The 26,688-nt window shown below is 31.8% G+C and overlaps 3 protein-coding genes across 7 annotated transcripts in view; 2 read left to right on the top strand and 1 right to left on the bottom strand.

Moving 5' to 3' along the window:
- Window positions 1–2,929: 2,929 nt before the first annotated feature.
- Window positions 2,930–8,177, top strand: LOC135847413 (uncharacterized). Its single transcript, XM_065366929.1, has 2 exons — window positions 2,930–3,064; window positions 3,864–8,177. The coding sequence occupies exon 2, from the start codon at window positions 3,919–3,921 to the stop codon at window positions 5,974–5,976; it is 2,058 nt and encodes a 685-aa protein (XP_065223001.1). The 5' UTR covers window positions 2,930–3,064; window positions 3,864–3,918; the 3' UTR covers window positions 5,977–8,177.
- Window positions 8,178–9,125: 948 nt separating this feature from the next.
- Window positions 9,126–15,584, top strand: LOC135847352 (uncharacterized). 2 transcript variants are annotated; one of them, XM_065366828.1, is made up of 2 exons: window positions 9,126–9,269; window positions 12,302–15,584. In XM_065366828.1, the coding sequence occupies exons 1-2, from the start codon at window positions 9,226–9,228 to the stop codon at window positions 14,421–14,423; spliced, it is 2,166 nt and encodes a 721-aa protein (XP_065222900.1). In that variant the 5' UTR covers window positions 9,126–9,225; the 3' UTR covers window positions 14,424–15,584. The 2 variants fall into 2 exon arrangements, with proteins under 2 accessions (XP_065222900.1, XP_065222908.1); XM_065366836.1 differs by having other exon boundaries at window positions 9,198–9,273.
- Window positions 15,585–16,368: 784 nt separating this feature from the next.
- LOC135847388 (inactive dipeptidyl peptidase 10-like) overlaps window positions 16,369–26,688 on the bottom strand; it is a 601,135-nt gene continuing 590,815 nt past the window's right edge. For 3 of the 4 annotated variants that reach the window (XM_065366908.1, XM_065366917.1, XM_065366892.1), the window contains 6 exons: window positions 25,370–25,497; window positions 25,182–25,279; window positions 24,899–25,093; window positions 24,645–24,802; window positions 24,323–24,534; window positions 16,369–22,136 (listed from right to left, as the gene is read on the bottom strand). In XM_065366908.1, the coding sequence (XP_065222980.1) occupies window positions 21,993–22,136; window positions 24,323–24,534; window positions 24,645–24,802; window positions 24,899–25,093; window positions 25,182–25,279; window positions 25,370–25,497 (935 nt within the window). In that variant the 3' untranslated portion in view covers window positions 16,369–21,992. The remainder of the gene's footprint in view (window positions 22,137–24,322; window positions 24,535–24,644; window positions 24,803–24,898; window positions 25,094–25,181; window positions 25,280–25,369; window positions 25,498–26,688) is intronic. The other variant, XM_065366901.1, reaches the window with a different exon arrangement.

The following is a 26,688-nucleotide window of genomic DNA, read 5'->3' as shown; positions in this document are numbered from 1 at the left end:
GAAATTCCCACAAAATTCCATCAAATTGGAGTTGTAAAGCTAAAATTTATTCTGAAAACTAATTTCAATACGCTACGAAGTACTGCAGGAGAATTTCAAGTCGTTTTGGAGCCTCCAGCGACTTTTTGAAAATTCCTGAAACCTCCAGCAGATTTTTGAAACTTTAAATTTTCACAAAATTTCATAAAATGGATGGAAAGCTGAAATTTTCTCTACACTCCAATTTTCACACCCTCTGAAGACGACTTCAGGTGGGTTCAAGTTATTTTAGGGCCTCCAGAGACTTTTCTTGAAAATTAATGGAGCCTCCAGCAGATTTTTGAAACTTTAAATTTTCACAAAATTTCATAAAATGGAGATGGAAAGCTGAAATTTACTCTACACTCCAATTTTCACACCCTCTGAAGACGACTTCAGGTGGGTTCAAGTTATTTTAGGGCCTCCGAAAAATACTGAAGCTTCCAGTAGATTTTTTTAACTTGAAATTTTCCCAACATTAATTTATCAAGTGGAGTTGGCGAGCTGAAATTTACTTCGCAGACTACATGGTGGTTTCAAATGGTTTTGAAGCTTCCAGCTACTTTTAGAAAATTTCAATTTTCCAAAAAAACGTCATGCAACCTTTCAAAAAGTTGCTGCAGGCTCCAAAACGACTTGAAAATCACCAGCAGTCAACTTGTCTTCGTAGCGTATTGAAATTAGTTTGCAGAATGAATTTCGACTTTCCATCTTGGTTTGATAAAATTTTGGGGAACTTTCAAGTTTCAAAAATCTACTGGAGGCTCCAGAAATTTTCAAAAAAGTTGTTGGAGGCTCTAAAATGACTTGAAATCCGCCAGAAGTCGTTTTCAGAATGGGTTAAAATTGGAGTGTAGAGTTTTCAGCTTTCCATCTCCATTTGATGACATTTTGTGAAAATTTAAAGCTTCAAAAATCTACTGGAGGCTCCAGTAATTTCCAAAAAAAGTCGCTGGAGGCCCTAAATTACTTGAACTCACCTGAAGTCGACTTTAGAGGGTGTTAAAAATGGAGTGTAGAGTAAATTTCAGCTTTCCATCTCCATTTGATGAAATTTTGTGAAAATTTAAAGTTTCAAAAATCTGCTGGAGGCTTCAGGAATTTTCAAAAAGTTGCTGGAGGCTCCAAAACGACTTGAAATTCACCTGCAGTACTTCGTAGCGTATTGAAATTAGTTTTTAGAATAAATTTTAGCTTTACAACTCCAATTTGATAGAATTTTGTGGGAATTTCGAGTTTCAAAAATTTGCTGGAGACTCCAGAACTGCTCAAAACGGGTTGGAACCATTTCCAATCGATTTTGCATGTCGAAAATAGGGTATATTCCTCAGCTTTCTTGGTCAATTTAGTAAAATTTTGATTTTTTGGCCTAAATTCGATTTTCAAAAATTCACCAAAAATCGAAAAACGCACTTTATCACTTGAAATTTTGACAGGTGATACATTTTTGCATGATCTTTCTATCTACCTTTGTAAAGTTGGAAAAAGTTCGTGCAAGTGCTATGTTAAAACGCAAAATCTGCGATTTCGGCTGACCTGTCAATCAAAATGGCCGCCATTTTGTAAGTAAGGCCAACTTTTTTTGGGCAAGTTTGCTTTAAAATGTTCCTTAGGATGTCCACTTTAAGAAAAAAGTTGTCTCGGAGGATCGGCGGGGGGGGGAGGGTGCAATTACTCCTATTGTCATATGCCGGACTAACAATGTATTTAAAGATGACAAAATAGAGCCCTCAAAATTTTATTTTTTTTAGTTTAGAGATAGGAATTGACCCCCAGCGAAGCAAGGGCAAAAGCTTTCAAAAATTCCAGTTTCAAGAGGTAAAACAATGTTTAAAAACATTTGTTTATTTCTTTTGATTCAAAATTTTAGAATTTGAATGATGAATTTTTAAAAAAAGTTGATTTTGAAAATGAAAAGTGAACAGAACTTAATAAAACGAGGACAGAGCTTGTCCTTTGACTCTCCCCCCTCCAAGAAAAGCTAATTTTGTAGCCGAAAAATCTTGAAAAAGTAGCCAAAAAGTAATATTGAAAAGTAGCCAAAAAAACGTGACAAAATGCAACCAAAACATTTCAATGCAGAAAAAATTACCCCCACCCCCCCAAAAAAAAACAACAGAATATTACAAATTGAAATGAATTTCATTTTGAAAAGTTAAACTTATTACATGTATTTCGAAATTTTTTAAATGAAAAATCGAGACTTTGTCAATTTTCTGGCAGCAAAGTAAAGATTTCAACAACTTTTTGTGAAGGGAGAAACAATTAAAAACAAGGAGAATATTTTTTTGTCTAGAATGGATCTTTGGGGCTCAGAAATTAATTGTTCCCAGAAGATTACCGTCGTTTATGTTACAGTGGATGAGATATCGTATAGGAACATTACTGCAATTATTTCTCTTCTTTTTTCTAACAATAAGTCAATTTCAAATCCTTCTAAAAGTTCTTTTTGTGAAAGGTCATGAGGATAGTACTCAAAAGTCTTCAAATACGAGTATAGGTATTTTAGAAATCTATTTTGGATTTTTTCAAATTCTTTTATGCATTTTTTAGTATGAGGGAACCAGATTAGTATCCCAAACTCAAGGATTGATCTTATGAACAAAAAATATAGAATTTTGAGTGTACTTATCCTCCTGAAGTGCGCAGAATTTCTGACCACAAAATATGCCATGCCCTCTATCTCCTCACTTATAAATACTCGATGTAATTAAAGTTTTAAAAACTATGTGTAGCTGTATCACTTTTTCAATTTATCGCCTTCCTGAAAACACTCATTTTTAATGGCAAATAATTTCACAAGTGAATCTCCGTTTTCCGTTTTTTTTTTCTGGTTATCTAGTGTTAGTCATAATTGTCCCCAGATTATACTTTTTATGTACATCAAAAATCTAATTTCAGATCTGATATTTCGTTTATCAACAATGATAGGATACTTTTGCTAATGCATGGATTCAATTCGTTTCAAATTTAATGAAGTGTTGAAGTTAGTACCTACATGATATTTGATTTTCGAGGTGATCATTTGATTTGTGGTATCTACGTTGTAAGTAAGCACATTTTAACCTTCTAAATTTAGGTAAATTATCGTTTTAAGAATTATCTGGGGTTTTCACGGTAACTCGTGAGAGGATGATTCACTCATATTAATATAACATGTGTAAGCCTATATAGGTTTTCGAATTGAATCTTGATTTTTTTCTGTTAAAAATTATCCAGCAGGTATAAGTTATTGCAAAAATGAAATTGTGTAGGTACACCTTTAATCAATTACGTAGGTACCGGTTTAGTAAGGCTGTTCTGAAGGAATGGTTCAAATTTGAAATTAGTGGGCCCAAACTCATTCATTGTACCTAGATGCAGGCCTTTTTTTGTATTTCCTTCCTGGAAGGGGGGGGGGGGGTGATGGAAAATAGAAGCTGCTAGTCTATACTTTTCATGCACCCCTTCTCGCCTCTGTGTTTTAAAAAAAAATCAAAGTACCTAAATTACTTTTTTATTTTTTAAAAAAAATTTGTACCGTTTTTAAATAGAAAATTTTGATTAATTACTTTTTTTTGCTCTTCAAGTAATAATTTTCCATAATAATTCAAAAATTTCAATGTGACAATCTTGACATATTTTGTATTTGAATGGTTTTGACCAAAAAAAAATCAAAATTTGTTGAAAAGGTTACTTACCAAATTTATATATTCATTTATTTTTAGAATTCTTTCGTTTTTTTCAAAAAAAGCCCTGCCTAGATGTAGTTTTTCATGCAACAATTATAGTCATTACTGAAAATGTAGGAAAATTCAAGGAAATTAATTCTCACAGCTTTTAATACTAATTTTTTTTTCAATCAGAAAATATCTGCACGGAATTCAACTCGGTGGTCTTCATTATCCAAATCCAGGAAAAATGTTGGAAAATTCGGGGAAATCTTTATCGTTTTTATTCTTGATCGTTTTCCCATTGGTAAATGCGCCGGATTCCAGTAAGTGGCCATACTTGAGTACAACTACTTCATCAAGCGATGCATTCTTGTTCAATAGAGAACTGGATGAAAAATTTGAAAAAGAGCCGAATAACTATTGGTCGGTTAGCAAAGCACGAGAAGCTATAATAAAAAAAGATTGGGATTGCGGATCTGATATGGAAAAAATAATGAAGGCTGGATCTTATGAATTTGAAAATGATACTTACATGACTACTGATGAAACACAAATTAAATATAATTGGACAAAAAAACGTTATGATTTTGGTAGCTGTATATGCCTAGCAGCAAATGACTTACGTGTAATCATTAAAGAGTTGGCTAAAACACTCAAATATGGAAATTGGTCAGTTGTTGTTGATATGGCAAAAAAAGATCCTGACTTTGAAAAGAAACTTAAAACATATATGAATCGTGCAGAGGTCTTTATCAATCTGGTAATTGAATTTGTCACAGAAACCATACCATTTAATGAGATAACCAACAAGTATGAAAAAATTGGCAAGTGGAATAACACATGGGGAATTGGGTCTGAATTGTCAATCATGTTTCCTAGCTTATTGGCTCATTATATGATGGTTCCATATCAATTACGTGAAATGCCGTCTAAAAAAATTACAACAAACATATTGAAAATTATTCCAACACCATTTAAAAGTTTCTTATATGATCAAGATAGTGATTATGCAGTAACTGTGTTTGGGCCATGGCTCATAGCTCAGATCTACAATTTGGATTGTGATGAAACCATGTATAAGAAAAACATAATCGATGGCGAAGTGTATGGAAAAATGATGCAGGAGATAGTATTACCTTATAGTGAGGTTTGTTTTGGTTTAGGACTTCATCGTGATGGAACATATATATTTGAGGAAACGGTTCTTGGCTTTCGATACTTTCAACAGATGTGCTCGAGTTATGCCATGTATGCTTACTCATTTGACAAAAACTTGGCCAATAAGCCTACACCACCAGTGCACTGGAAGAGAATCTCATCACTTCTACTTCATCCCTATATTAATCGTGGTCCTCCCGGTATATTAATCCGTCGTGATGATTTCTACTCTGATTATGATCCGAAAGCACCATTTGGTAGTAAAATCATGCCACTAGCTCGAATTTTGCGCATCAATACACCTAAGTGCAGATTTTTTGTACGAGGTGTGACAGCAGGTCTTACATTCTATAATGCAGATTTAAATAGCAACGTGTATTCCCAGTATTGGGTCCAATCCCGTATACCTTACAGTGCCGAATCCAATATTCGAATTCCGGATTTTAAATACGCCTATGGTTTGATATTTTCCACAAATCACGACGATTACATTGGACCGATGGACATACTACTTGATATTTACTATCCCACCAATAATTCGTGGGGCATTGTTGGTAGTTTAGGTCTTACAGAGGAAACTCGGCAAGATTTTCTGCTACAAAACTATGAAATAGAAGATTATGGCAAATATCGGGTATACGAGTACATTCGTTACTCACATCGTAATAAAACATACGTGGTCATCGATTTAGAAATTGATAACCGCAAAGGAGACACAGAATTGGGTATTCGGTACAGTTTGGTCGATGTAGACCCTCATAAACTTGAACAAACTAAACACGAACTGCAAGTTTTGAAAATTCCAACGGGGAAAATTGTGCGATTGCAGCATATTGTCAACTTGGAGAACTGTACAATCAGGACGATTCTGGAAGAAAAACTTCAGCGTAATCCAATGTGGCGAGATTTTGATGCTGGCAAGACAATATTACCTTTGGATGAATTTGAGAACAGCGTTGAGAAATGGACTTTGGATACACAAAACAATGTAGTGTCGTCGTCGGTTTCTGGTGAATATATGTGCGCTGCTCCTCTGCCCAATGAGGAGGAACGTGAGTCGATTCGTGGCGGTACATTTGTCTTTGATGCTGAGGATAGAAACGCGTATATGCGCAAGAAATCAAATATTCTGATATTCTTCAACTAACCAGTTTTATTGGATGTAGGTATTTTATTTTTCATATTTTACGTTTATTGACAGAGTTTAGTTCTAACTGAATCTGCTACCTGTTTGAAAGTTATGTTATAGATAATTTTTAAAAGCAAAAAAGAGATGTTGGTATCCCAAACAGGGTGAAATTGAGGAACTGAAAATTGGTTACACCACCTAATTTGTTAGTCTCCAAAACAATTGTTGGAGCCTGGAGGTTTTAGGGGAGCAGATTTTTGGATTTTACAGTTTTGTAAAAATTTTAATAAAAAAGACCAAAATGAAATTCAGTATGTAGGTAATAGGTATATTAAACTTGGATTCATCGACTTTATATGACCCTTCATCTAATTCATTTTTGGCATAATTTCTCAAAAATTTAACTCTCAGATTGAAACCCACGCTGGATTTTTTTCCCTTCAAGATCTAAAACATTTTAAAATTTACTGGAGGTTTCAAAATATCCCCCAAGAACCTAATCAATTTTGAAATCCATAGATACATTTTGAGTCGAATTCGCACTTTTTGTTTCAATGAGATCATAAACGACTTTTTTATTCCCCATCCTCAAAAAAATCACCTAAAAAAAACGCTGAATTTGAACCGGAAAAAACGATTTTCGAAAAACTGTGCCCAAATTGTTCAAAAGAGCCACGAAGACAATGTATCCGAGTTAACAATAAGTATTGAATTTTATTTCAATCCTTTCTTATGTCAATTTTCCCTCAATGGGAAAAATCCAAAAATTTATTGAAGGCTCCAAAAAGATCTTTAAATCATCAAAATCAATTCGGCAGGTCGAAAAATAGGGTAGATTTGGACTAAATTTTAGCTTTCTACCTCAAAAATGGATTTTGAATTTTCAAAAATTTACCAAAAACTACTTAGAAAAAATAAAATTGAGCGCTAGAAGTGAGACTCATTAATTGGTGTTTTTTTGTATATCCACGTCGGTTCAACAATATTCTTCTACTGATTAAAATACCTATACCTTCTATGTACCGATAAGTATATTACAGGTACCAAAAATAATATTTAATTAAACGTATACCTCGGTAGGTAAACCTATTTACCATCTATCCTAATCAAATATAATTTTTTAAACTTTTTTTTCAAGTTTCATTTTTATTAGATCACCTTCCTAGTTCTTAATAGAGCTTTTAGGTTGGTAATGGAAAAAAATGATTTTGGGAATATTTTTAGATATCGCACCTCGGGAGTAATAAGGTCACATCTAAAAAAAAATTGATTTTGATGTTTTTGCATTTTTGGGGTTTGTATGACCCCGCTCAACCAAAAATTACACTTTGAGTTGGGTACATTATCTTGTAAAAAACGCAAATGGCCTAACTCAAAATCTCAACAACATTGCAAGTTGTTTGGAGTTATAAGGTCACATCTCAAAAAACTCCACCTTTTTTGAGCAAATTTCGTACATACAAAGTGTTAACAAATAGTTTTGATTGTTTTGAATGTTTGCCAGTTAGAAATAGTCACAAGGAGTGCATTTCTTATTGGTTTGTACCAAATGGAAAAATTTTTTTAAATTGATCATTTTTCAGAAAAATGAATTTGCACATATCATGAAATTTTAGTTTTTTGAGAAAAACTCAAAAACTAAGCACTCTAGAAAAAAACTAATGACATTATGTCGATTGGAAATTTAATTCTCTACAACATTGTTGTCATGAAATTTTTTGTTGGACGCTTCCTTTCACCTCCACATCAACTTTAATGAAAGGTTCTAACTCAAAATGTTTTCCAAACATTGAAATATTTCCTCTTTAAGATTTTATTTTTCAAAGTGCTCTTATGCTAAATGAAGGTAGGATACCAGATCTTTAAAATGAGGTGCTATTCATTCCTCACAATTAATTATAAGTTGATAAAAATAATGAATCAAGTTAAAAAAAAAAATTAAATCACTCTCCTGTAAAATTTCACTTTTTTGAGATGTGACCTTATTACTCCCGAGGTGCGATATGATGACTGAAAAATTATAATCTGTGTACTTATCACCTACAATGATCTTCTTTTTGAAATACTAAGGTATTGGGTGGAGAACTACCTACCTATTTAATTTTTTATAAGAAAATGAATTTCAACAAATTGAGTAGATAGGTATTTTAATTGTATCTATGTATTTTTTTTAGATGGTTTATGCTATTTTTACCAATTATATTTCATTTTCTTTTCTTCAGGATTGTAGATTTTTATTAAAATAAATTTCATATAATATCAAATTTTGAAATTTGAACTTTCAGTTTATAAGTTCAATTTTCAACTTTTGAAAATTTCCAAATACTTACTTAAAAAGTTTGAAATGCAATGCCCTTTTCAAACTGTGAAATCAGTTTTGATCAGAAGTGTCATAGCTCTGGAGTAATGCGCCGCTGAAGTTGAGTACTTCGAGGCTATCTAAAAATATTGGAAGCCCCCCTCCCGCCCTTTGAGGGTGCTGAGACCAAACTGATTGCAGGTCTTTCATTTATTGGGTGGGTAGACACTGTAAAAAAAAATGAGCGAAATAGAAAGTCATGACTCAAAACCGTTGGTTGAGTCGAGGTGGAATGCCCTAAAGAGACTTAAAAAGCCCCAATTTTAATGAAAAATCAAGAAAAATAAATAGGTAAATATAAATAAAACGGTTTCTTTTGAAGTACTGAGTTTACATGTTGGCTAAATCTGATGTTCTCTCATCAAAGCTCTGAAACATGATCAGAAAACAAAAAATTGAAAATGACAAGTGACGTCTCGTTTGTTGTGTTTTTTGATGTGCAGAGTTCAAAATATAGACCTATTTTTTTTAGTGTTCCCCATCTCATTAGATTTACTTAATTAGGTATAAATTTTGTTGAAAAAATGATTGATTTTCTTTTTAATTTATGTTCATTTTACGGATAAAAAATTTTTGAGCTTTTTTTTGATCCAGTTTATTCGACGCCCTCTTACTTATCATCTGTGCTCAATATAATTACAATTTTATAACTACATATTATGTGTAAGTACAAATATATGTACTTACCTATCACGTATTCAATTGTTATCATTTTCCTGAAAACATTCGTTTTTAATGGAAAATAGTTTTAACAAGCGAATACCTAGCTGTTTTTTTTTTTTATTATTATTATCTAGTGTTAGTCATAATAATTGTCCCCATATTTTACTTTAATGATTAAAGGATACCTTTGCTAATACGTGCATTCTATTCGTTTAAACTTTAATAGAGTGTTGAAGTTATAGTACATGATATTTAATATTCGAGGCAATCATCAGATTTTTGATACGTTGTAAGTAAGTACATTTTAATTTCCTAAATTTAAATTATCGTTTGAAGAATTATCTGGGATCTTCATGGTAATAGTAGATGTTACTAGGTATAAATAGAGTTACAAATTTAAATCAATAGGTACATTTTTTGCAAGTCGATTTTTTATAATTCCTATCAACACTGCTAGCAACTTGGGATAATCTATGACTCTATGACTATGGGTGAAGATTCCCAGAACAAATGCCACTTTTTTTGATTCCTTTTTTTTTTTTTTTTTTTTTTTTTACTTTTCCTAAACCTTAGAACCGATTTTGAAATGTTGAAAATGCCTCCTCAAGTCACCAGATACTTTAATTGAAAAACAGATTTATGATTATTTGCCAGAATTTCTCGATAAGTTGATAATTGATATGTACCTAAGACCTACGTATGAGCAATTTTAATGTCAATTTTCAGTCATTTTCAATCGGAGTAACATCTAAAAGATCAAAAAAAGGTGTTTCGAAAACATTTTTTGTGTACTTTTGAGACCCCTCGTAAGTTTTTCGTTCGACAATTTGTCAATGGTTTTTACCTTACTTTATTATCAGAGGAAACTGAACATTTCTGGAAAAAATTTACATTCTACCAAAAACCTTTCGTATATGTAAAAATGAAAAATTGAAAAAAATGTTTCATCTTTAAAATCACTCACACGAAAAAATACCACTTGTAAAACCAAAAGAAATCACGAGTGGTAAAAAATCTTCGTTTTTTAAAAATATTTACAGCGGTACAATTATTGTTTTTTTTATTTTATTGTAGACCCTCCAAGAACGAAGGATTCTTCCCAAAAAATTTTAAAAATCAAAAGAATTTCTCTGCTGGGGTGAGATTTAAACCTGGTAGGTACCCAACACAGTCACTGGTGAGGTGTTTAAAAAACCTTTATATACCTTACGCTTTTCACCATTCTTGACTTACAAAAATTTCAAGTTGGAATTTTTTCTTGAAAATAAAAACACAACATTTTGAAAAAATTTTAAAAACTCACAAAATGTTTTTTTTTTTTATTGTTTGATGAAAATCTTGCTATTTTCAATGAAAATTATTCCTTGGCCAAAAAAAATGTACTTCCAAAACCAACTCTTTGTGTTGCAAATTGCAATTTTTTGTTTTTGGTCTTCTTTCACATTTATTTACAATGATGTTAGGTACCTACAAATATTACTTAGGCTACATAACCTGTAATAATAGGGATATTTTTTCGCGTGGGATATGAGCAGTAAAAATAATAAGTTTATCAAGGATTTCTATGGTGACACGTGTTCATCATGACAACATGGCAGGAAATGATATAACTTTACCTAGTAATCGCATTGGAAATACGATGACGTTGGAATATTTTAAAGCGGAATACAAAAAAATGATATGAATTGATACCAATGTTCAACTGCATTTTATTGCGATAGGTACCATAATAATTAAACGAGAAAAATTGATTATAAGTTTCAAAACAGGAAACGTTGTTTCCTTCAATTCTGATAATTTTGAAAAAATTTAATATTCGTCCGAGCTGAATTTCATATCGAGGTTCGACTTGTACAAATATCATCAAAAGAATGCACCTGGGTCATTCCATGTCAATTCGAACAAAAAAAAAAATTCAATTTTGTTAGTCATGTCGTCATGTCTTTCGATTTTGCTCATTTTTTTTTTACAATGTCTACCCACCCAATAAATAAGAAACTCGGAGGTTCTGGCTGGGGGACATGGGTGAGGTCAATTTGAATAACTGAGAGTATATTCGTGTTCACCGACTAAGAAAACATACTACCTATTTCATATATCACACGAATGAAATCATATTTGACTTTCACCCCGTTTGGGGAGGTGCTGGGAGCCGTGGATGGGTCCAATAAAAAATATGACGTCATATTCGTGTTCAGCGTCACCATAAACATACAATTTGATATAATATCATATACCTCAGATTTTTTTTGAATGTTTTGCGCCCAAATTTGTAGGAGAGAGTACTCCCCCGGCCTCTCCATTGAAAGATCCCAACTCGAAAATTAAATATTTCAAAAAACCATCAAAAGGTACATCTAAAGAAATTTTTTCAGAATTTTGAATGGTAGCTCCCACTCACAGCGCTATTTTGAATTTGGAACTTTCAACTTTTGAAAATTTCAAATTTCGAATTGTGAAATCAGTTTTGATCAAAGTGTCATAGCTTTGGAGGCATGCGCTGTTGAATTTGAGTACCTCGAGACATCGTGAAAATAATGGAAGTACCCCACCACCCCATGAGGAGAATGGGACCAAACATAATTGGGGGTTTCTGACTTATTGTGTGGGTAGAAATTATAGAAAAAATTTTGAGCGGAATCGAAGAACATGACTCAAAAACTTTGGTCGAATTGAGGTGGAAATGACCCATCCAAGTACTTTTCCTTTCTTGAAACATGATCCCAACTTGCGCCAGGGTTCTTTTCACATTCATCGTTGTGTCCGAGTATTTTATTCAGTCTTATCATCTTAGTATCAATCATCTCTCATACACTTCACAGTCATACGTATATGTATAGAGCATTTGAATATTTTTTTGAGTAAAAAATTGGATAAAGAGATTATCATGGGCTCAAGATTTTTTATTTATCAACAAAAATGAAATAGAAAATAATATCGAAAAAATCGTGAAAGGATAATTCACTCATATTGATATGAAATGCATAGGCCTATGTTTAAACTTTAAATCTTGATTTTTCTTTTTTTTGCCCAAAAATCATCCAGTGTAATGGCCAACATCATTGTGTAAGTACTAGGTAGTAGGTACCTACATCCTAAATCAATTATTACCTACCATATTTAGAAAGGCTGTCGTGAAGAAATGGTTCACATTTGAAATCATAGTGGCCCCAAATTTACCCATAATACTAGATGTAAATTTTTTATGCAACAAATAGGTACTTACCTAATCATTAAATACAAAAACCAAAGTTGAAAATATACATAGGAAATTTCAAGGAAGTTTCCACAGCTTCTAATACTGATTTTTTTTTTAATTAGGAAATATCTGCACGGAATTCAAATCAGTGGCCTTCATTATCCGAATCCACGAAAAATGTTGGAAAATTCGGGGAAATTGTTACCGTTTCTATTCTTGATCGTTTTCCAATCGGTAAATGGGCCGGATTCCAATCAGTGGTCATACTTGAGTACAACTACTTCATCAAGTGACGCATTCTTGTCTAACAGAAAACTAGATGAAAAATTCGAAAAAGAGCCAAATAAGTATTGGTCGGTTAGCAAAGCACGAGAAGTTATAATAAAACAAGATCCGGAATGCGGATACCCGCTGGAAGAAATTATAAAGGCTGGATCTTACGACTTTGAAGATGATACTTACAAGACTACTGGTGAAATAAAAATTGAATATAAATGGAGAGAAAATTTTGATGATTTCGGTTACTGTTCGTGCCTAGCAGCGAATGATTTACGTGTAGTCATCAAAGAGTTGGCTAAGACACTCGAATATGGAAATTGGTCAGTAGTTGCTAATGTGGCAAAAAAAGATCCCGACTTTGAAAAGAAAATCAAAAAGTATATGAATCGTGCAGAGGTCTTCATCAATCTGGTAATTGAATTTGTCAAAAAAACGATACCATTTAACGAGAAAACCAACCAGTATGAAATGGCGAACGAGTGGAAAAACAACTGGAAGAATTGGTATCAATTATCAATCACGTTTCCTAGCTTATTGGCTCATTATATGATGATTCCTTATCAATTTCGTGAAATACCATCTGGAAAAATTACAACGAACATATTGAAAATCATTTCAACACCATTTAAAAGTTTATCATATTATGGTGATGATGGTTTATATGAAGTAGATAAATTTGGACCATGGCTCATAGCTCAGATCTATAATTTGGGTTGTGATGAAACGATCTATAAGAAAAACATAATCGATAGTGAAGCGTATGGGAAAATGATAAAGGAGATAGCATTACCTTATAGTGAGGTTCATTTTGGTTTAGGACTTCATCGTGATGGAACATACATTTCTTACAAGATGGCTCTTGGCTTTCGATACATGAAACTGATGTGCTCGAGTAATACCATGTATTACTCATTTGACAAAAACTTGGCCAATAAGCCTACACCAGCAGTGCACTGGAAGAGAGTCTCATCACTTCTACTTCATCCCAATATTAATCGTGGTCCTCCAGGTATACTGAGCCATCGTGATGATTTCTACTCTGATAGTGATCCGGACGCACCATTAGGTGGTAAAATCATGCCACTAGGTCGAATTTTGCGCATCAATACACCTAAGTGCAGATTTTTTGTACGAGGTGTGACAGGAGGTCTTGTATTCTCTGAGGCATATTCCGATTACAACTTATATTCCCAGTATTGGGTCCAATCCCGTATACCTTACAGTGCCGAATCCAATATTCAAATTCCAGATTTTAAATACGCCTATGGTTTGATATTTTCCACAAATCACGACGATTACATTAACCTGAAATCTGACTCCAGCACATATAATATTCATCTTCCCACCGAAGATTCGTGGAGCATTGTTGGTAGTTTTGGTCTCACAGAGGAAACTCGGCAAGATTTTCTGCTGCAAAATTATGAAATACCATACTATGGAAAATACCGTGTATACGAGTACATTCGTTACTCACATCGTAATAAAACATACGTGGTCATAGATTTAGAAATTGATAACCGCAAAGGAGATAAAGAATTGGGTATTCGGTACAGTTTGGTCGATGTAGACCCTCATAAACTCCAACAAACTAAACACGAACTGCAAGTTTTGAAAATTCCAACGGGGAAAATTGCGCGATTGCAGCATATTGTCAACTTGGAGAATTGTACAATCAGGACGATTCTGGAAGAAAACCTTCAGCGTAATCCAATGTGGCGAGATTATGATGCTGGGAAGACAATACTACCTTTGGATGAATTTGAGAACAGTGTTGATAAATGGACTTTGAATACACAAAACAATGAAGTGTCGTCGTCGGTATCTGGTTTACGTTATATGTGCGCTGCTCCTCTGCCCAATGAGAAGGAACGTGAGTCCATTTGTGACGGTACATTTGTCTTTGATGCTGAGGATAGAAACGCGTATGTGTACAAGAAATCAAATATTCTGATATTCTTTAATTAACCAGTTTTATTGGGTGTTTTTTATTTTTCATATTTTAATTAACCTTATGCTTATTGTCAGAGCTCAGTTCTAACTGAATCTATTATTTGAAAATTACTTAATTTATGTTATAGATAATTTTTATAAGCAAAAAAGGTTTGTAGATATCTCAATAGGGGAAAATTGAGGTAGAAAACTGAAAATTAGTTACACTACCTGCTTATTTGTTAGTCTCCAAAACAATTGTTGGAGGTTTCAGGGGAGCAGATTTTTGGATTTTCCAGTTTTGCAAGAATTACAATAAAAAAGACCAAAATGAAACTTAGTAGCGTATATACAAACTTGGATACCTACTCCACATTGAAACCCTTCGCATCCGATCGATTTTAGGCATAATTCTTCGAAAATTATACATATCTCTGCGTTGAAATCCATGCTAGATTTTTTTTCAAGATCTAAGTAAAACAATATATGTATAGGTATGTAAAATCCCCTGGAGGTTCCAAAATAACTACTAAGCAACTAATCAATTTTGAACTCTATAAATACACTTGAAGAGTGATATTCCAAAATTCGCTTTGTCCATTTTCACAACTTTTCAGGAGAGAGGAAAAACAGTTTCCCTTTAAACGGGTAAATTGGATTTTTAGGCGAGTTTAGCACTTTATTTGGGTGGATTTATGATGTAGGAGTGTAGGTATACACTTCATCCACTAAATACTGCTGAAAAAAATTTCAATAAAAATGGACAAAGCGCGTTTTGGAACATTATTTTTTTTTTTAATTTTTAGTGAATTGGCTATTTAGGTGACTTTAACACCTCATTTTGGTAGGTTGATGATGTAGGAATGTGAGTTAATACTTCATCTACCAGGTACTGCTGAAAACCCAACTTCGACAAAAATGGACAAAGCGAGTTTTGGAATATCACTCTTCATTTTGAATCGAATTTCCATTTTTTGATTCATTGAGATCATAGGTAAACGACGACTATTTATTCCTCATCCCCCCAAAAAATCACAAAAAAAGACACTGAATTTGAACCGCCAAAACCAATTTTCCAAAAATCGTGTCCAAATTGTGCAGAAGGGCCGCGAAGATGACGTATCCGAGTTTATAGGTATTGAATTTTATTTCAATCCTTTCTTATGTCAATTTTCTCTCAACGGGAAAAATCCAAAATATCATTGAAGGCTCCAAAATGGATCTGTGAATCATCAAAATAAATTCGGTAAGTCAAAAATAGGTCAGATTTGGACTAAATTTTAGCTTTCTACCTCAAAAATGGATTTTTAATTTTCAAACCAAAAAAAAAATAAAATTGGGCGCTAGAAGCGTGACTTGGTGGTGTATTTTTGAATACATAGGTATCTATGTACGTCGGTTCAACAATATTCTTCTACTGATTGAGATACCTGCCTTCTTTGTATCGATGTATAGATACCAAAAATAATATTTAATCAAACCCTTTTTACCAGTTGTAGCTTTTTATTAAAATAAATTTTTTAATATCAAATTCTGTTCTTTTTTAAAGTGCTGTATGTGGGAGCTAGGTACCATTTAAAATTCTGAAAAAATTTCCATAGATGTACCTTTTGATGCTTTTTCGAAATATTCAATTTTCGAAATGGAGCACCCCCTCCCCCAAATTTGGGCGAAACTTTCAGAAAAAATCTGAGGCATATGATATATCGAATTGCATGTTTTTGGTGACGCTGAACACGAATATGACGTCAGATGTTTTATTGGGGCTCATCCACAGCCCCCTCAAAAAAGTGGGTTGTTCGTGCCACACATGGAATAGTATGTTTTTGGTGACGCTGAAGACGAATATGACGATTGGACCCATCCACGCCCCCCCCACAACGGCAAACTAGTCAGGCAACTTATTTTACGCACATGAATTTTCTCAGGATTTGCTTAGTTTGCAGTGTTGATCAGTGGAAGTAAATAAAAAACACCGTCGTTCGCATCAACACACAATTTTTAATTACAACAAATAAACACACAAATTTATGTATAACAAATAAAATAACAATAGCCACACGTAACACAGAAAAAAAAAGGACACCAAAAAACATACATAATTTACACGTACAATATTAGGTATATAAAATAGGTAAAATTAAAAACCTTTTTGCATTTCTTCTGTCTAATTATACTACATCGAGTCATTTCAAAAAATGGGAAAAAAATTATCAGTTATGACTCTTTTAAAAAATCATAAACACACGTACTGGATATAAAAATACGAATAAAAACAACAAAAAATAGTAACTAAATTTTTTCATTTTTTAGCGAATTTTTATTTCATTTTATTTTTATTTATTTTTTACAAATCATGAACAATGACGACGAACCCAGATAAATTCTTACGTGATTTTGACATTCGCGATTAAACGATGAAAATTTTGCTGCGTTTCTTTATAAGTAGGTAACTACTTTACTCGCATATTACGTCTTTTCAATTCATTCAACTGTTATGTTAATTGTTTTTTGTTTTATTTATTTGTTGATTCAATAAAAAGAAACAAAATCATGCTTCAAGAGTATAAGATCGTAAAAAAATGATAACGAAATTAGGAAGAAGAATAGTAGGTAAAATAATAACGAATGTACATTGAAGATGAAAATAAAATAGGTACAAATAAGTAAATAAAACAATAATGAGCAAGATGAAGCTATAAACGTAAAATAAAGGTAAATTAAAGACTAGCATTTTGAATTCGTTATTAATTCAAATAACTTCAACTTTGTATAAATGTGGAGGTAATCACAGAACACAAATTGAACTCGCAAAATATGCTGTAGTTGCAATAATAATACATAATTCGAGGCAAAAAATAAATACGTAAATAAAAAATCAAAGTAGGTAACCCGATTTTAAAAACATTTTCAAAAAAATTTACACGCTGGTTTGATATGAAATTAGTAATACGAGTAAAAATTACTAAATTTTAGCTTTTTTTCGTAGTAATTTCAAAATTTTCAATTTACAATAAAGGGATTAAATGTGGTGTTCTTGTGTAGGTATTTATTATTTTTTAAAAATAATAATTAAAATGAAGGTAATAAGTATCGTAATGATTATCTATCTATTGAAATGGAAAAACAAGTGTTAGGTAGGAAAGTACACAGGTACATAAGTAGGTATAAAGTAGGTAGGTAAGATGAAATTGGTAAGTATAAGTAAAAAAAGAGAATGCTTAAAAAACATTTGCATGTTGAATGTTATTTTGTTCGAGAAAAAAAATTATCATTTTGGTGCCTGATCAAGAATCGAATCAAACCGAATTAATCTGAAAAAATGATGGATCTGTTCAGAACCTTTCTTTGGAGAAAATGATTTGGATCTGATCAGCGATCTACTTTGATCAAAACTCTGACCTGATAAAATTTGATATCTTAAAAAGTTGATCAATTGTGACCCTATTGAATTTCGTTAGAAAGATAAAGTGATGAAAAATAAAGTTCTTGAAAAAAGAAAAAAAATTGAAATATGAGATAATTCTCCAAAAAATTTTCACATTTTGTGTAAAAATATTTTTTTTAAAGGTAAACAAGTTCAATTTTTATGTCATACATAAGCCTTTTCTTGTCACTTCTTTTTTGGGGGCACGCTAATGCCCGCAAGTTATAAGTCCACAATTTTTTGCACCCCCCCCCCCCATCATGAATATGTATTTAAAGACAATCAATTTTCGCCTTATCTATATAACATGTCTTCCTTTTGTGCCAAAATTGCCCAAGAGAAGTCCTGCTTTTTGCCAAACTTGCTGATAAAGTTCTGTTTTTTCCTTATTATTTTTTTTTTGCTAAATTTGACCTACGAGTAGGTAGTCAAAAAGTGCAATTTTTTGAAATGTTATCAAAAAGTGCAACTTTTTTGGATAAGTTATCAAAAAGTGTCAATTTTTGGATAAATTGTCAAAATGATGCCAATTTTTGGAAAAGTTGTCCAAATGTGTCAGTTTTTGGATAAATGGTCAAAAAGCGTCAAATATTTAAAAAACGGTCAAAAAGCTTCAAATATTCAAAAAATGGTCAAAAAGCGTCAATTTTTGAAAAAACTGTCTAAATAGTGTCAATTTTTAGAAAACTTGTCATAAAAGTGCCAATTTTTGGATAAGTTGTTAAGATGGTATCAGTTTTTTAAGCAATTGAGAAAAAGATGTCAATTTTTAAAAAAATGTCCCAAAAGTGCCTTTTTAAAAAAAGTAGTCAAGACGTGTCAATTTTTAAAAAAGTAGTCAGAAAGTGTCAATTTTTGAAAAGGTTGTCAAAAAGAGGCAATTTTTGGAAAACTTATCAAATTGCTGTCAACTTTTGGAACAGTTGTCAAAAAAGTGCAAATTTTTGGAAGAATAGTCAAAGAGTGCCAAATTCTGAATAAACTGTCAAAACTTGTCAACTTTTAAAAAAATTGTCTAAGAGTGTCAATTTTTAGAAAGAATGTCACAAAGAGTAAAATTTTGGACAAATAATCAAAATTGTGTCAATTTATAGAAAATTTGTTAAAAATTGCAATTTTTTGGAAAAGTTGTCAAAAGGTTTCAATTTTTGGATAAATTGTTGAAATTATGTCAATTTTTTAAAAAGTACTAAAAAGTGCCAACTTTAAAAAAAAATCAAAATTGTGTCAATTTTTAGAAAAATTGTCAGAAAAACTCCAATTTTTGAAATAGTATTTAGTCAAAAAGTGTCAATTTTTGGAAAGGTTGTCAAAAAGAGCTGATTTTTGGAAAACTTATCAAAATGGTGTCAATTTTTGGAACAATTGTCAAAAAAGTGCCAATTTTTGGAAGAGTAGTCAAAGAGTGTCAACTTTTGAAAAAATTGTCAAAACGTGTCAATTTTTAAAAAGGTTGTCAAAAAGAGTCAAATTTTGAAAAAATAATTAAAATTGTGTCAACTTTTAAAAAATTTGCTAAAAAGTGCAATCTTTTGGAAAAGTTGTCAAAAGGTAGGGTGAGCCACCCAGTTTGCAACCGGTTAAGGAGGTGCCAACTTTTAACAAGCCTATACAGAAGTATATTAATGCAAATTTTGAAAAAAATTAGATATTTCGATTCCCTGAAGTTTTCCGTTTCTAAAAATATACTACTAAGCCTTTTTCGTTAAATACTTTTTTTTTAATTACAAAGATATTGAAAAAACTCAAAATTACCAGTTTGCAACCAAAGCACTCTAGTTTGCAACGTTTGATTTAACCAGTTTGCAACCAATTATTTTCTATTGAAGCAATTAGAAAATGATGAGAAATTGATCCGTTTTTTTTTATGGTGGTAAGTAGATTGCTTGAGCAACTGTTTAAACTACTTGGTATTGATTTATGCTTTTAATTAATCCTGTCTCAAGCCTTTCTAGAAAACGTAATTTTCCAGTTTGCAACCAGTTGGGTATCCAGTTTGCAACCATTGTATTTAGCATTTCAGGCTCCGAAAAAAATCAAATTACCTCTTGATAAACTAAATAAATGTATTTCACCGATTTTTAAAAACATACTGAGGTACATGGTAATGTGTTTGATGTATTTTGGAGCCTGGAATTGTAAGAAATAAGTTGGTTGCAAACTGGCACCTAAATTTCGATTCACTAAGCCACTTTGCAACCGGTGGTTGCAAACTGGAAAATCACGTTTTTTGGACTCGGTTTGCAACGTGATCAATTATAAGCATTAAATCAATAAAATAATTGATACCAAGCAGTTTAAACAGTTCCTCAAACAGTCTACTTACCATCATAAAAAAAACCGGATCAATTTCTCATCATTTTTCATACTTTTCACTGAGTTTTAAAATCACCTCCATCACACTTCCTTTTAAGAAAACACCACAGATGTACAAATGCCTGGAAGGCACAACTTCAGTGACGAATATCAAATAAGAGAATCACAGATAAATTATGTAGGAATGGTTCATTGTGTAGAGAATCTCAAACTGTAGCATTTAAAAAAAAAAAAAGGTGAATTCTAGCCGGAAAGTCTTATTTTTTAACTGTGAAGTGAATTCGGTTGCAAATTGGATGGTGGTTGCGAACAGGGTAGCTCACCCTATCAATTTTTGGATAAATTGTCAAAATTGTGTCAATTTTTTAAAAAGTACTAAAAATTGCCAACTTTTGAAAGAAGTATCAAAATTGTGTCCATTTTTAGGATTATCAAAAATGTGTCAATATTTGGAAAAATTGTCAATAAAGTGCCAATGTTTGGAAAAGTTGTCAAAAAGTTTCAATTTTTGAATAAATTGTCAAAAAAAGTAGATAAACAATTTATCTTGATGAAATTTTAATGAGACAGGAATGTCTTAATTTGTCCCAGAACCAGCATTTTACATCGTATTTCTACATAGGAATCGAATTTAAGGAGTAAATTGGTATCAAACAATTACTGAGAGTGAGAACTGTTCTGGTTGTCAAATGATTTCTCTACAATTAAAAAAAATATATATCATCGAGTTTATATCAAACATTTATGCGTAAAAATAATTAAAAAATTAATCAACCTAAAAAATGAAAAACATGATATCGTGAAAAATCCATTGTAGGTACTTGTAATGACTAGTTATTTTTGGATTGAGTGAGTATCTGTACATTGGTCCAGAGGCAGACTGAGCAAGAAAATGTACTTGGAAGAGTTTAAGTTCTTCCATTTCCGTCGTAAGTACCTATTTATACTTTATAATAACTGATTAACATACTTTTTTTTCACTCCTGATTCCTGAATATCTCAAATTGGGTTGAAAAATGGACCCAGTCAATTTATCTTTTGTATAAAGTTTTTAGGGAACGAAATTCCACAAATTTTTTTCAAAAAATGGTTCTCATGTTGAGGAAAGTTTTGTTGAAAACTCATTCGAAAACTGTTTTCCTTCCCTGTTTTTTTTTTTAAATTGAAAAATTAAATATAAAAAACGGTTTTGATGATTTGAAAGGTTTTTGTTAAAAATCCATTCAAAAAATTTCCTTCTTCCTCTTTTTTTTTTTTTTTTTTTTAATTTGGTGTCTGTTTGAGAAAAAAAGTGAATCGAGATTTATAAATGAGAAGCAGCTGAACATTCATTATTGTTAATGATAACTAATTCTTACGTTTTAAATAGAATTTTCTACCCAGTCCATCTCTGCATTGGTCCTTGGCTAAAATAGGATAAATCTAATCATACGTAGTGGAAGTGGAAACCATTCAAAGTTTCATTCAATGGTAACTAGTTAATCAGCGAACGTTTGAATCAATATGAGGAATTAAGGAGGTACCAAAAAAACAAAAACAAAAATATAAACAAAATGGAATTTACGATTCTTAAACATATCGCGGACAATCTATTAGGTACGCAAATTCGACCGAGATTTGATTAAGTAAACATTAGTATTAAATTAATACGTATGTCAGACTAGATGATCACATTTGAGGTTTTTTAAGTTTACCAGAAAAAACGTTGCTGCACATTTTAAACGAAGCTCTTGCAACTGCAGTCATCTTCTTCTGGAATATCATCTTCTGTGCAGCATTTCTGTAATACAAATTCATTTGTTCAAATGGCATTTCATTCGCCTCTAGGTGTAAATTTGTGTTTACAGCGGAACCTGTGATTGCTATTGAGCGAATGACAAGAACGCTAGTCCTTCGTCGTAGTCTTCGTATTCGATCGGACCGAAGCAGTCGTTCCAGAATGTTTCCATCGCTTTTATGACGTGGTGATTGGCGCCGGAAAAGTCGTGGTCTTCGTCAGGGTAGGTCTGGAATTTGAGAAAGATCGGTTTACTATTAGAATTTAAAAATCGAGACTTCGAGTAATTTTTGGATGAGAAATTGAACAAAAAAAAAAAAATAGAATAGAAAATCAGCATACAAAATTCTACGAGTTATTTCGTGATTTTTTTTACGAGTTTATTTTGACAAAAATTGCCACTTCCTGACCATTTTGCAAAAAATCAACACATTTTGGCAATTTTTTCAAAAACCAACACTTTTTGACAATTTATCCAAAAATTGACACTTTTTTGACCATATTGCAAAAACTTGTGTCATTTTAACTGATTTTTTTTAAAAATTTGATACTTTGACTGTTTATTCAAGTTGCACTTTTTCGATACTTTCCCAAAAATTGACCCCATTTTGACAATTTTTCAAGAAATTGACACTTTATGTGACCATTTTGACAAAAATGGCCACTTCTTGACTATTTTTTCAAAAGTTGACACTTTTTGGCAATATAGCCAAGAACTGGCACTTTTTTACTATTTTGCCAAAAATTGTGCTTTTTTGACTACTTTTTTTAAAAATTTGACACTTTTGGCATTTTTTTTCAAATTGACACTCTTTTGACTATTTTTTCAAAAGTCGACACTTTTTGACAATTCATTCAAAAATTAAAAGTTTTGACAATATACATCCAAAAACTGACACTTTTTGACTATTTTGCCAAAAATTGTGCTTATTGACTATTTTTTTTAAAAAAATTTGACACTTTTGATATATTTTTTAAAAAGTTGACACTTTTTTGACTATTTTTTCAAAAGTTGACCCTTTTTAACAATTTATCCAAAAATTGCACTTTTTGACTACTTTGCCAAAAACTGTGCCTTTTTGACCAATTTTTTTAAAAATTTGACATTTTTTTCAAGTTGACACTTTTTTGACACTTTATCCAAAAATTGACACAATTTTGACAATTTTTCCAGAAATTGACACTTTTTGACTATTTTGCCAAAAATTGTGCTTTTTTGACTAATTTTTTTAAAAATTTGAAACTTTTGACATTTTTTCTCAAATTGACACTCTTTTGACTATTTATTTAAAAGTCGACACTTTTTGACAATTCATTCAATGATTAAAACTTTTGACAATACATCCAAAAACTGACACTTTTTGACTAATTTTTTTAAAAATTTTTAAAAAAAGTTGACACTTTTTTGACTATCTTTTCAAAAGTTGACCCTTTTTGACAATTTATCCAAAAATTGCACTTTTTGACTACTTTGCCAAAAACTGTGCCTTTTTGAGCAATTTCTCAAAAAATTGACATTTTTGACATTTTTTTCTCAAGTTGACACTTTTTTGTACTTTTCCCAAAAATTGACACTTTTTTTTTACCATTTTGCCAAAAACTGTGCGTTTTTGACTGATTTTTTAAAAATTTGACACTTTTTGACTACTTTTTCTTAAATTGACACTTTTTTGACAATTTACCCATAAATTACACTTTTTGACTATTTTGCCCAAAATTGTACCTCTTTGACTGTTTTTTTTTTAAATTTGACACTTTTGACCTTTTTTTAAGTTGGCACTTTTTTGACTACTTTTTCAAAAGTTGACCCATTTTGACAATTTATCCAAAAATTGCACTTTTTGACTATTTTGCCACAAATTGTACCTTTTTGACTAATTTATTAAAAATTCGACACTTTTCACCTTTGTTGACACTCTTTTGACATTTTCCCCCAAAAATGGACATCATTTTGACAATTTTTCTAAACATTACCACTTTTTGACTATTTTACCAAAAATTGTGCCTTTTTGACTAATTTTTTAAATATCTGACTCTTGACATTTTTTTTCAAGTTGACACTTTTTTGACAAATTGTTTCAAAAATTGACTATTTTTTACACTTTTGACAAAAATTGACACAATTTTGATAATTTATCCAAAAATTGCACTTTTTGACATATTTGTCCAAAATGTTGACACTGTTTGCAAATTTGACAAAAATTGACACTATTCTGATTATTTTTTCAAAAATTTAAACTTTTAGGCAATTTTTCCAGAAAATTGAAACTTTTTGACAATTGTGTAATCGCTGGCTTTGTTTAATTAGTTTCATCAGGGGGGTTGGGGGGGGGGGTGGACAATTTATGAAAGTAATCGTAACTCCTATAGCTTTGAAAATGGACAAAAGATAAACTAGGATATGAAAAATCTTACCAGGTGCCTAAAAAGGATCCCTTGCTTCGAGAAAGAATGCACCAACAGCATACTATGTTGATAATGAACTAATTTATCGGCAGTGCCGTGTATAAGGAGAAATTTCTTATCGCGGAAATTAGCGACCTTCTTTGTTAAATCAGATTCTTCGTAACCTCGATAATTATCGGTTACATTTTGAGTACCCATGAATCGTTCAGTCCATACAGATACTGCAAAATAATAGATAAGGAAACATTACTCAATGAAACACGTACAGAACACCATTGATACTTTTATGAATTTTGAAAAATCGTTTGAATTTATTTAGGCATATACTCACCATAATGGGCCCAACTGGTAACAGGAGCGATTGCTATACCACAATGAAAGGTACCATTATCTTGTTCTAAGAGTCTACCGGTAACATAACCACCATAACCTCTACCCCATACTCCAATTCTGGTTCTATCAATGTATTTCAAAGTATCTCGTAAATATCTGCACAGAAATATTTCGACGAATGTAAATTTTCAACCCTTACAATATCAGATAGGTAGAAGGTACCTATATAGAGGAAATCCTTTTTGAACTTACAATAGCACCGATAGTTGATCTTCGACGTCAACTATACCGAATTTTTTATTTATTTCGTTCTTCATTTCGTCGCTTTGGCAACTAGATCCTCGAGCATCGATTATACCGACGACGAAATTTAAATTACTAACTAGATATGTGTTCCAGTCTATGAGCCATTCTTCCGTCACACCTTGGCTTCCAGGCGATGAACCTCTGCACATTGACAGAATAAGGATTTTTATAGCCATACGAATAATATGTAAATTTCAATAGCTGAAACAATATTTTCAGACCCACTTACACGTAAAGAATGAAAGGAAACTCCATCTCTAAACGCTCTCGCATAATGGGCGGCAGTAATATTTTCACTTGGGCTATGTAACCTGTATCCAATTCGACCTGTACATTTTTTTTAGCATATTTTAGAATTCTTCGAATTAGGTAATCAGGAAAATATTGAGAATGTGTGATGAATGATGATCAACTCACTTGTAAAATTTTCAATTGAGGCTTTGCCATTTTGGCGTATCTAGCTGCTAATTCAGTCTGATTATTCAACAATAATGAAGGTGTATCGGTAACTGCGTTCATTAGGATAGTTTTAGGCACATCGGGTCCTGGAAATACAAAATAAAGATCAACTTTTAAAATTACTTTTTCAGTGGAATAATTTCTCAATATTCTATAATTTTTTGGCACAGGTTTCTCAACGATCTTGAAAAATGAAGTCCTCAACCTCAATTCGTTATTGTATCTATCTCTGAATTAAACTACTCTTTGCTCCTACCATTTTCTTTTTAAAAAATTCAAAAAATAAAAAGAATATCAAAAAAATATTTTTCTCATTTTTTTCTGGGCCATTTTCAAGCTCAAAATTAATCCATAAAAAGGTAATTGAATTTTTCGTTTTTCATTTGGAGTTTTTTTTTTTGGATGTCTATAATTACAAGATTATTACACCCGTAAAGGGGGGGGGGGTAAGATTTGGTTTGTGAGGTTGGTGTTTTTTATTAGGGAGATGAATTTTTGTATTTCAGAGAGTTGATGAGCCCTAAAATAACGTTCAAATTTTACCTTGCTTCGTAGTTTTTTGAGAAAAAATTGCTATTTTTGACGAAGGAGCAACACCAGCGCTCCAGATGGACGTCAGATTCAGACTCGATGACCTCAAATTAGTCAGAAAACACATTTAACTCGATTTTTTTGGGAACCAATAAAAAACAAAAAATAAGAGAGGTGGAAAAAAATCTCATGTTCCTAGAAAATTTCGTAGTTTTTGAAAAAAATGAAATTTTTTGCATAAAAATCGTCAGTTTTCAACGAAGGTGCAACAGGTGGCGCTCCAAATGGACCTCAGATTCGAATTTGACGATCTCAAATTAGTCAGAAAACACATTTTACTCGTTTTTGGGGGAATAAAAAAAATCAAAAAATCAGAAGAGTCGTGAAAAATTATCCTCATTAAAAAAACTGGTTTTTTTTCGCCATCATTTTGGGTGTCTGATTTTTATCGCAATGTTTCCTTCTTGTAAAACTAGCCCATTTTCGAGCAAAAATTGGCCTAGAATATGTAACATAATTATCATTTCAGATGCTAACAAAGCAATTTTTCAAACTCATACTCTTTGATTCGATTTAAACCAAACTAGATCGAATTCGAAAGAGCATTCAAATCCATTTTTGGATTTTTAGCGAACTTTTGTAAATTTACAAAATTCAAAAAAGCTGTTTTATGGGTAATTTTTATCCGAGAGCAAGTTAACCAATACAAATAATTCCTTCAATTCAACTCTCACACATTAGCAATT

Source organism: Planococcus citri, chromosome 1 (assembly GCF_950023065.1).
Source record: "Planococcus citri chromosome 1, ihPlaCitr1.1, whole genome shotgun sequence".
NCBI classification, from domain to species: domain Eukaryota; kingdom Metazoa; phylum Arthropoda; class Insecta; order Hemiptera; family Pseudococcidae; genus Planococcus; species Planococcus citri.
This window is presented reverse-complemented; position numbering and strand designations above follow the sequence as displayed.